This window comes from Sarcophilus harrisii, chromosome 4 (assembly GCF_902635505.1).
Source record: "Sarcophilus harrisii chromosome 4, mSarHar1.11, whole genome shotgun sequence".
NCBI lineage: Eukaryota > Metazoa > Chordata > Mammalia > Dasyuromorphia > Dasyuridae > Sarcophilus > Sarcophilus harrisii.
In genome coordinates this window covers 305920289-305932292 of record NC_045429.1, presented here as the reverse complement: position 1 = coordinate 305932292, position 12004 = coordinate 305920289, and the positions used below count along the sequence as shown (strand labels likewise).

The 12004-nt window shown below is 35.2% G+C and overlaps 1 protein-coding gene across 6 annotated transcripts in view; it reads right to left on the bottom strand.

Moving 5' to 3' along the window:
* Window positions 1-12004, bottom strand: part of RPTOR (regulatory associated protein of MTOR complex 1) — a 511183-nt gene that overhangs the window by 150486 nt on the left and 348693 nt on the right. For all 6 annotated transcript variants that reach the window (XM_031965593.1, XM_031965594.1, XM_031965596.1 and 3 more), the window contains one exon: window positions 3101-3241. In XM_031965593.1, the coding sequence (XP_031821453.1) occupies window positions 3101-3241 (141 nt within the window). The remainder of the gene's footprint in view (window positions 1-3100; window positions 3242-12004) is intronic.

Here is a 12004-nt window from a genome sequence, read left to right as displayed (position 1 = left end):
GTTCACTGGTATTTAGCAACAGGTGGCTTCTGTTCTTGTATATTTACAGGTCACTTATACATTTATATACCTTGGGATGCATTAAAAGTTGGGATGAATTTACTAGAGTCTTTTTCCAGGACTCCTATATTAAAGATCTAAAGTTGGTTAACATCATAGATATATTGTGATTTTTTAAGATATAATTTTAAGGTTTTGCAGAGTTTCAATTTGTATAATAAGTTTTTAATCACATGTTTATTATTTTTGTAATCTAGTACAAATCTATACATTTGAAATGTATATTTGGAATCTGTACTATATAATTTTTTCAATAAAGATGATTGTAAAATTAGTATTATTTTTCCAATAACTTAAAAAATAAATTTAATAAGATAAATACATATTCAGTTTAGGGGAAAATAACAACAAATGACAATTTAAAGTTAGTATGATGTACTCAGCCTCAAAAAGTAAAGAGGACTTGAGTTCAGTTTCTACTTTTGATAATATCAACTGTGTGACTATGTGACTATGTTCAGTAACCAAATTAACTTTGTAAAATGCAATTGGTAAAGAGAGGTTCCTTAAAAGGAATGGTGTAGTCAAATAATAACACATCAGGCCAAAAACAAACAAACAAAAAAACTTTTCTCCAACTTGAGTGAGGCAATATCTATTCTATGAGAAGGGACAACTATAGATCTGCCTATTAGCATAAAACTTTAAATTTAAAAGTCTACACTTAATTTAAACTCCTTGGCTTAAAAAACCAAAAACAAATGACACAGATGTAGTAAAATTCTTTCTTTCATTTTTTTTTTGGGTTCCATGCCCAAAGTCATATAGCTACTAAGGGTCAAGTGTTTAAGGCCAGATTTGAACTCAGGTTATCTTCACTTCCGGGCTGGTTTTCTAGCACCTATTTGCCCCCAAATGTGTAAAATTCTAAATTTAATGGAAAGGGAAATTCAATCATCATGTTTCATGGACGCAGCGAATAGCTGACTTATAGCAGGTAGACTGCTATTATTTTCTAGATCAAATCAGGAATGGCAACTATTCAAAACAGAAAGGAGAATAGTCTTTACATATACATATATGTCTTCGTGAACTGATTCACAAACACACACACACACACACACACACACACTCAGTCTAGTCCCATGTCCCAACAAAGAAGACAAACCTAGACCATTATTCTGGTAACTGGGATACTAAAAATATCCTTTTAACATGATTATGGAGAATCAAATATGTGCCCCTGAAGGGAGTAAGCAAACTGGAAGCATACTATCACAGTGTATTTTCCTTTCATAAAGATTGGGAAAACGACTAAATCTCTATTTGGTGAAGTTGTCATGTTTCTTCCCCTATTCCCTTAATGTACTTCCTCCTGAAAGGCTGTCACAAAGTTTCCAGTAACAAATTAATATTTAGCATTTAATTTATCATTCAAGACTTCCTAATGTAAAAGTGTGCCATCACAATAGAGATAAAACAAAATAGCATAATGGAGGAAGGTGAATATATTTTGTTTCTAAGAAGAGTAACACAAAGTTAGCCTTGGATTCCTAAGAGAATAGGTTCTGACCTAGTGATTGACTCAGCTGCTTTGGTTTTTTTATCTTCTTTGTAGAAAAGACATCAGTTTCCTAGTATTGAGGCAAAGGACATTTCCTTGTACTTCTAATCAGTTTGGTTCATGGCAGGTATTTAGCTAAGGGAAATAAAATTGTGCTCAACTTGTCTGTTATATTGCAATACTTATTTCTGTGGTCAAGATGAAAATCAAAATAAAAAAAAATGATAAAACTGCAAGTAAAGGAGGGAATGGACTATATCTAAAATCATTCCCTCTCACTTTTAGGATCAAATATAAAATCATCTATTTGGGGTTCAAAGCACTTCATAATCTGGTCCCCACATCATTTTAAGTACCTCCCATTCCTTCAGGTCTTTTTATACCTTTTCTGTGGACTCAATGATCTGATGACACTGGTTTTCTGGCTGTTCTTTCCACAAGACACTCTTCCCAAACTCGGAAATTTAATTGATTGTTGCCCATGCCATCTTTACCTCTTGGCTTCCTTTAGATTGCAGCTAAAATTTCACCCTATTTTTTAGGAAACTTTTCCTAATCTCTTACTCCCTCCTTGTCCCCAGATTCCTTTCCAGTGGTGTGAGGTTGATAGAAGTGGAATAGTGCATACATTTTCAGACTTTTTCCAAGTATTGATTAGTTTTGCTGATTGTTTTTCTTTTCTTCCTCTTTTTCTTTCTTTTTTTTAAATTTAAGGTTCGGAGGGAGTCACTTTTCCTTTGAAGCAGAGAAGAAAGGTCTAGGGGTACATGGCAATCTAATCAAACAATTAAACAATTCCAAACAACTCTAGATACCATTCCTCATGAATCCCTGCTTTTAGAAAAAAGTAATGCAAGGTTGAATATATATTAGTTAATCCCAATAAATGAGTTATTATTTTATAAAGAATATAAAATATAAGGGATAATGCTGATAAAACAACCTAAGGTCACATAGTTAGATTCTTGGGCTCTTTTTTCACCACCACACTGCCCTTCAAAAATGAAAACTAAGTGCTTATGGGAAAATTCCCAAGGTTACTTTCATTAGAATCTGAAATGTTAGAACAAAATTTAAATTGATTATTTATTGATTATTTAAGCTGAAATCTTAGAATAAGACATACTTTTTTTCAATTTAAGCTGACACTTAAAACTAAGCAGTTTTCATGAAACTATTGCATCTTGCAAAGGAGGGGGTTGGAAGGGAAATATTTTTCTATTTTTTATTGTTCTTCTGAAACGCAATAATGTGTTTACATGTTATTCCTAGGCAGGAAAGAGTCTCCTATAATTATAAACTGCTAGGAGACGCAGCCTATCCAAATGTTTCTAAATGAAACAAATATGTCTGTGCAATGAAGAAAAGGAATTTAGAGGAATTTTAGAATTAAAAGATCTCTTTCTTAAATGAGGCACAAAGACATAAAGTGAGTGGTTTTTGTTACTGCTAGTGGAACTACCAAATCTCAAATCCCTACTGTGTTGCTGAAAGGCTTCTAAGTCCTGCTAATATGTTGTGGTACAATTCACTTACCTTTCTAACCATAGGGCTTCCGTCATTGATAAGCTGAGCTAGCATCATAGCCACATTGTGATCAATTGTGGTGGAGTGATCAGTCCTCTCTGTAGAGTTACCCACAAAAGTGCCAAGGGCAAAAACTGCAGCACAACGAACCTGAAAAGCAGAGGGAAATCATTGAGACTACTTTCTACTGTTCCCTAATTTCTGGATTTGGATCTCTTTCAAAATTTTCTTTCAAATTTAATTCAACCCAACTCAACATACAGTCAATGAATACTATTTTATGTTCTGATCTACCCCCCCCTCAAAAAAAATCTCATATAAATAAGTATGATCTTTGTGCTCAAGCACTATAAAATCTTGTTTTATATACTCAAAAAAATTAAACAACTTAAATGATTGCAGTATAATATTAAATGGAAAAATGTGTAGAACCTATATGCACTAAGAAAGTTTGGACAGGGAATGAATAGACTGTGTGGGGCAGGAGTTTATGGAAAAACTGTAACTTGACTTTGAAAGATCAATAGATATCTCAATAGGTATAAAAATGAAAACAGAATACTCCGTGTGTGTGTGTGTGTGTGTGTGTGTATAACAACACACAAATGAATGGGGAATTCAGAATGATCTTAATGTTCCCCCTTTTTTAAGAAACTTCATTAACTCCCTCTTACCTTTTAGAAAAAATACCAACTCCTCAGCTTAGCATCTGAAGCCTTCACAATTTGGTTCTAGCCTATTTTTTCAGGTTTCTTTCATGTCATACCTCCTCCCCAACTGTACTGTGTCTAAATTCTAGCCAAACTGGCTAAGCTGTTGTTTCCTGAACTCAGTCTTTCATCTTCTATCTCCAGTTTTTTTTTTTTGGACACTAGCTGGGCAATTCAGAATTGGCTACTATCGTATATGCCCATGTAGTTTTAACTAGTAATCACTTCTGCTTTTATAATAGAAAACAGTCAAAAGTGTCTTCCTGTTTCCCCAATTGTAAATTCAAAGATTATGTGTGCATGAAGACCCAAATAGCCCCAGAGCACCTGGGATGGATAAGAAGAGGATAAGCGCCTTTTCTTCTCATGTGATAGATATTATGATGTAAAGAAATAAGTATTTCAGTCCTATACTTCACTCTATTAATTTTGGTAGTTCATATTCTGAATAGAAATAAAATGAAGTAATGCAGACTATCTGACAATAAACAATAGGAAACTGATTTACTATGGAAAGAGTATTCATCAAGGATATTACATTAATTCAGTCGGGAGATTTTCCCTTTATTTTTCTTTTGCCATGAAGGCACATAGGATAAAAGTATGTGTGAAGTCTCTGGGGTGCGTGTGTGTGTGTGAGATACCCTATGTTCTGTATTGATGAACAGGAAGCTATAGAAGTAGTTACAGCTTTAAAACCATAAACAAAATTGAGTTTTGAGAACAACTATAAATCCTTTTAAAGAAAAATTTAGACTAGTTTATATGAGACAAATATTACTCTAACTATAGAAGGTAATAGAGAATACCTTAATTCCCACCAATCACCATCTGTACCTACTGAAAGGGGAGCATCTCTAATACATTTAAGAGATGGGATTTCCTATGCAGAAAAGGAAATCTGGGAAGTGATCCTGGGAATGGCACTAGGTGGTGCAATGGGCAAAATAAAGGCTTGAACTCAGGAAGACCCGAGTTCAAATTCTGTCTCAGATATACATTAGCTGTGTGACCCTTACAAGACATTTAACCTGTTTGGCTTAGTTTCCTCACCTATAAAATGGAGATTCTACTTCCTCATCTATAAAATGAAGTACCTACTTTCCAAATTTATTGAGAGGAAGAAATGAGACAATAATTGTAAAGCACTCAGCAAGATACCTAGAACAGATTAAGTTCTGTATAAATGTTAGCTATTAGTTATCATTATCATCAACTCAATTTGGGTGTAGATTTGGAAAATGACTTCAATTCCTTTGAGGTGTACAGAATATCCTCTATTACATTCCTTTCATTGAATAAGTCTTGTGTGTGGGTTTTCAACTTCTTTCCTTTCTAGTGTAGATGCTGGGCTGTCACATAATCATTCATTTGGAGAGGCATTTGCTGCCAAATGGAGGAAGCAAAATAGGCAGAAGAAACTGATTAATCCTTCCTCCCATTTAAAAAATCCTCAAATTCACATATAGATTGCACATTCTAACTATTACAATAAGTTGATTTAGTTTAATGTCCTATACCAAATGTCTTTCAGGTCATAAATTACATAGATAGCTCTGAAGTTTATGCATAGATCCTCAAAGATCAGGCTGTATGGTATTTTTAAAAAAATCTATGTATATATTTTAAAATTACATGTAAAAACAGTTTTTAACTTTCATTTTAAAAAACTGAGTTCCAAATTTTTTCCTTCCTTCAGAAAATAAGCAATTAGATCTAGAATATACATTTTCAGTTGCGCAAAATATCTTTCCATATTAATCATGTTGCAAAAGAAAACAAACTGAAAAACAAAGAAACAAAAACAACTTCCAAGAAAAATAAAGTAAAAAAAAATGTGCTCTGATCTGCATTCAGACTCCATCAATTCTTCTTCTGGAGGTGGAGAGCATTTTGGTTATCTTTTGGAACTGTCTTAGATCACTGATTTCTAAGAATAGTTAAGTCATTCAGAGTTGATCATCATATAGTATTGTTGTTATGAAATACAATGTTCTCTTGGTTCTATTCACTTATTTTGCAATAGTTCATATAAGTTTGAGGGTTTTCTGGGTGTGTCCTGTTCATCATTTTTTATAGTACCATAGTATTCCATCACAATCATATACCAGAACTTGTTTAGTCACTGCCCAATTGATGCATACTTCAAGAGATTCCAATTCTTTGCCACCACAAAAAAAAGAACTGCTATAAATATTTTTGTACAAAGTGGCCCCTTTCCCCTTTCTTTGATCTTTTTGGGATACAGATCTAACAGTAGTATTACTGGGTCAAAAACTATGGATAGTTTTATAGCCTTTTGGATATAGTTCCAAATAGTAAATGATATTTCTGATAAAAAAAATTTTTGGATACTTTTTCTGAAACAGCTTAGTAAAAATATATGGTTGGTAAACTGAGTGAAATATTTGGAGTATGACAAGGCTAGGGAAGGGTGATAAAGATGATCTAAAGGCCTAAAAGACTGTCAGAGAGCATGTCCTGTTACTCAAGTTCTAGTAGAGAACACAGAGTCAGACATTGTACGTTTCTTTGTAAGTGTAAAAATAATAACTTTTTATTAAGTATGTACACACACATCAATCTTTTTTTTAGTCAAGATTTCCCATCATCACTAAGTTTTCTCTTTCTAGATATATTGATTGTTCTTGAGTTGCTGTCACTGAATGTTTTAGTATCTTCACAAGAAACACTCATTTGGGCTGATCTGTCAGGGAGATAAAATATGGCTTCATTTGGATTTCTCCAAGGTCATGTCAGGTTTGCTGATTTAGACAAATGACACTGAAGAATTTTTACTGAAACATTTGGTAAATCCTGATGAACAGACACTACATTTTCAAGGGCTGAAGTCAATTTTGTTCTATTGTAATATAAATGGGATATGTCTAAATAGCCAGAAATGTTAAGTCAAAACTATGAAAGCTTAAGCAGTAAAGATGCAGAAATCTTATCTAGAAAGGACTGATTTTTATTTTTTCTCTTTACTGAAAATCCAGATAGCTCTACAATTCCAAATGTAACCAAGAAAAATACTTGTAACTTTTTTTTTTTAGAGAGGGATCTGGAAAGTTGAATTCGTAATACTGGCTCTTAGTAAACTGGATGAAACATTTTATGTTATATTTGTAAAGATAAGTAAGGGACCATTTTTATTCATTTCCTTTCTAGAGGAAAAGTGACCTTCGGTATATTAGTTCAGTTTTTTCATATGTACAATGGAGATAATTCTTCTTCCTCCCTTCAAGAAACATAAATTAGATGTTTTAAAAAGAACATTGAGTGCCTGGGGTAAAATCAAAATCACAGTTACAACCTTATGTTACCAGTACCCAAATGAATAACAAATTTCTGGGGTATGTTCAAGAAATCACAAGATTTCAGGAGAAAGCTATGTGACCCCAAATTTTTATTATGAGAAGTTGTTTGCTACCTCAAACAGCCTAAATTAGCCTATTACTATCGATCTATGACTTTTTGTCTAAAATTGAACTGAACGTCTCTCTCCTTAACTTCAACTATTTCTTAATCTTCTATTTATGATATCACAATTCTGTACTCACTAGAACTCTGAATCTTTTCTCTAGATCTAATTTTACAAATCGCCCTACTTCTACCTTATTTTCTTCCCAAATGACCCCACATAAGAACTTCCCAACTTGTTGTTGTTGTTGTCCTGAACTTCAATATTAATGTGGTGAAAACTATGGAACTCATTTCAGAAAAAAAAAAAAAAATACATGGGATCATAAGATATCATAGGATACAAGTGAAAGGAGTTATATACAAATAACTGTCAAATTAGAAAAAAATTTTAATTAAAAAAATTCACAGGTTAAAAGCCTAAGCTTCCAGATAAATCTTAAAATTAAAGCAGATATTATCATTTTATATCTACTGCTCAGAAATCCCAAGGTTTCTATTTTCTTTAGAATAAAGGTAATACTCTTTGTCTTGACATTATAAATACTTAATAAAGTCTCAACCTAGAACCCAACCATATGTGTTTTTACTTCCTAATGTTTGTAGCTGCAGCCCAAACATTCTACACCATCCCAGGAAAACAGGTACCCCTTGCCTGTGTTGGTTTGCTTGCATATAATGTTGGAAAATATCACAGGCAAAAAGGGCAGCCCATGCTAAGGTCCAGTGATGAGATGGACTGTCTTATATGAGGAACAGCAAGATGTTTAGATGTTAGATGTTAGAATTCAAGAAGGTGAAAATAAATAGAAAGAAGAGAGCTATGCATCACTAAGAAATAAATGCTTATGGCTATTATTAAGGAACATAAAGCACATAATGCAGAATCTAAAACGATCTGGCCCATGAAGAGTAAAACAAAATATTGTCGTTTAAAAATAAAATGGTTTACAGGTTGGGAATCCCACTTGGAACATCTCTAACAGTCAACCATCCTTTGCTTGAAGACCTGCACTGAGGAAGATCTACTACATCTAAACGGAGATTTTTCCCCTTTAGCACTAATTGTTTATAGGCTTGTCCTTATATTATCAACCGTCTGCTCATGTACAGAAATAAGCTAGCAGAAGTCACCCAAAGAAGCTGAACATATTTCCCAGAAATTTGCTATGTAATCTCAATGGGTCCTCACTACACAAGGCAAACCTCTTTCTATAACCTACTTTACTTAGGACTTCACCTCATACATTACTGAGAAAGTACAAGTGTTTAGCTAGGAATTCCCTCTTTTCCCTTTCTCTACATGTCATAACCCCTTCACATCATACTCCATTCTCTCTTCTACTCCTCATCAAGGAGGGAAGGAGGGAAGAAGGGAAAAAGGAAGAGAAAAGAGAAACCTATTTGTCTGGAGCAACTCATGACTTTATCTAGCAGGCTGTGACATCCTGGGTCTTTTTAGAGATAGTGACAGTATGACCCTCATATAACTTTCTGAGGAAAACCACTTCTCTATTGTTCCCTTGCGACCCCAGGCCGCCATAGCAATAAAACAACTGAATCACTGAACTAGTGTCAGTTTCTTTTAATATACAACAACCCCTGGCAGGATGCTGAGAAAATGTAAGGCTTTTTTTAAGAAAAATGCATCACCATGTTCATAACAGTTTCAAAGCATGTGTTTAACCTTCTCCTTCCCCATTTCTTAAGCTATAGAGAATAGTACAGTACAAAACAGTCACCAATTATAAAGTTTCCTTCTCAGGCTGCAGATGACAACAGAAGACAGAAAGCCAAGATGGCTCTTGGAAGCAGGTGATGCTGATTTCCTCAAATCGGATCCCAGCAGCTGCAGAACCAATCTGGCTTCACTCAACTCTCTCAGCCAACTCAGCCTTTTTCTAGCCAATAAGATCTCAGCAAAGCAATGTCTCCCTTCCATGGCTCCCGGCAAAAGAGATGCTAAGTTTGCCTGTCAGCTCAACTCCTATAGCTGTATTTTGTTTTTTAAACAAATTTTCCCTTTATCTTCTGTATCTTCTATTCCCAACTCTATCTTCTTCTTTTATATGACTGACTATTACATTCCTCAACAGCAGGGGTTCTTAGCTTACTTTTTTTTTTTTTTGACTGTGTCTAGTCTTTTTGGCAGTGTCTAGTTTCACTAGAAACTACAAAACTTTTCTCAAAATAATGATTTTAAAAGCATAAAATAAAATATGGAAATAACTTATATTACATATAAATATAAGATATACAAATTTTTAAAAAGGAAAAAAAAAGAATCCTTGCAGTATCAATTGTAGTAGCTTATGTCAAGGTTTCTTTACTCATAAATAGTAACTCATTTCTAACATGTGAAACTCCAAAAGATTATTTTCTTTCACATGTGATTATCAATTGGCCTTCTACAATCATGCTAGATTGTCCAACATTCCTCAACCTTCCCCTGATCATAAGCCTCTATCTTCTGAGGAAAGGAAAGGCCAGGTAATTTCCACCTGCCCTACAGTGACTCTCCCTGTATTCAAGAATTCTACCTCTTGCTGTGTCCACTTGATCTTTAGCCTCAGGTTAAAAAAGAAGTCAGTCTGTTCAAGCTCCTCATGTTCTTCTCCAAGGGAAACTAGTCAAGGACCAGGCTGACTTCCTGACTTCCAACAACTCAACCCCTTTAAGAGTCTTTCACTTCTTGCTGCCAACTTCATCTCCTGCCTGTGATGTAGAAGGCTCCTTTGTTGAGAGAAGCAATTTCCCCTTTGACCTTGGGCCTTCTACAATGCTGCAGTCTCCTGACTACTTTTGAAGTTTCTGAGGAAAGAGTAGTAACAAAACTGGCTTCTTATCTGTCATCAGACTATACCTTCCATCTTGTGCTGAGCTTTTCTCTTGACTGATCTCCAGCCTCATCTATGAAGAGGAAAGATGTCTTCTACTCAATGGTTGAATTTAGGTGGAAAAAATCCTGCAACTATTCTGACTGGCTCTACTACAAATATATGATATACAACCTCAACTGAGTCCTCTTTATCTCGAGGCAGTCTATCTACTTCTCCTTTATCAAATCACTATCTCACTCTCAAAGTGGTTCTTCCAAACCTTTTCAGCCCTTTTCAAACCTCCCAGGGCTCTCCCCCACTCAGCAGAGAACTTTCCTCTTATTTTACAGGAAAAACGGAAGCCATTTGCTGTGAACTCCCTCTTTTCTCCTCTTCCTCATCTCCCACAGGCCACTTTTTGCCACTGTTTTTTCCTTGAATTTTGTCTCAGATGAAGAGCTGGCTTTACTCCTTACTAAGGCCCATGCCTCCACCTGCACAATGACACCATTCCATTCCATATTCTCCAGCAGACTGTTCCCTCTGTCAGTTTAACTATTAAATTATTGCCAATCTCTCTGTTTACTGGCTACTTCCCTACCACCTAGAAACATGTCTTCCCCATCCTCAAAAGATCCCCACTTGATTTTTCCACCCCTGCCAACCATTATCCCATAGCTCTTCTGCCCTTTGTGGACAAAGTCTTTCAAAAAGACCATCGACAACAGATGCCTCCATGTTCTCTGCTCTCACTTCTTAATATGCCTTGCAATCCAGTTTTACACATCATTTCACCAACACCACTCTCTCCAATGTTACCAATTACCCCTTTTAAAAATAGCTTTCTATTTTTCTAAATACATGCAAAGATAGTTATCAACATTCACTTTTGCAAAACTTTGTATTCCACATTCTTCTCCCTCCCTTCCTCTCCCCTTCCTTTAGACAGGAAGCAATCTGATATAGATGAAACATATGCAATTCTTCTAAACATATTTCCATATTATCCATAACCTCCTAATTGCCAAATCCTGTGGCTTATTCTCCCTTCTCATTCTTCTTGATCTCTCTGGAGCCTTTGACAGAGTTGATCACACTGTCCTCCTTGACACACTCTGCTCTCCAGCCATTCAAAACAAAATTCTCTCCAGATTCTCATTCTACCTCTCTGAGCAGTCCTTTTCAGCCTTCTTTGCTGGGTCCTCTAACCATAGAAATTCCTCAGGGATCTGTCCTGAGTCTCTTCTTTTCTTATTTCTATATACTTGGGTGATTTGAGCTGTTCCCATGGATTTAATTACCATCTTTTAGACATCTCAAATTGGATGTCTGGCAGACATTTAAATTAAATATATTCCAAAATGAACTCATTACTTTTCCTCCTGGATCCCCTCTCCTTCCTACCTAATACCATTCTCCCAGTCCTTTAGGCTCTCAACCTAGAAATCATCCTTAAGGCCTCATTAGCTCTCATTCCCCCACTCCCCAAATTCTATCTGATGCCAAGGCCTGTCAGCATCATCCTTGCAATAACTCTCCAATACACAACCCTTCTTTCCTGACTCTGCCAACATTCTAATACAGTCCTTTATAACCTCATGTCTAGACAACTGTGATAGACTGCTGATTGGTCTCTGTTTATTCAGCCACTGAAGTGATTTTCCTAAAATACAGGTTCAACTATGTTACCTCCTTTACTCAATAAATTCCAATACCCTTTTATTGCTTTGAGCATCAAAACCAAAATGTTCAGTTTAGCAATCTAAGTTCTTCATAAGCTATCATTCTCCTCGATTTCCAGTTTTCCAGGCTTCTTATACCTTTCTTTCCACCATGTAGTCTTTGAGCAAGTGATACTGGTCTCCTGGTTATTCCATGAACAAGATATTTCTTGGCTCTGAACATTTTCTCAGGCTGTCCTTCAAGCCTAAAATGCTTCTCCCTCATCATCTTTATCTGCT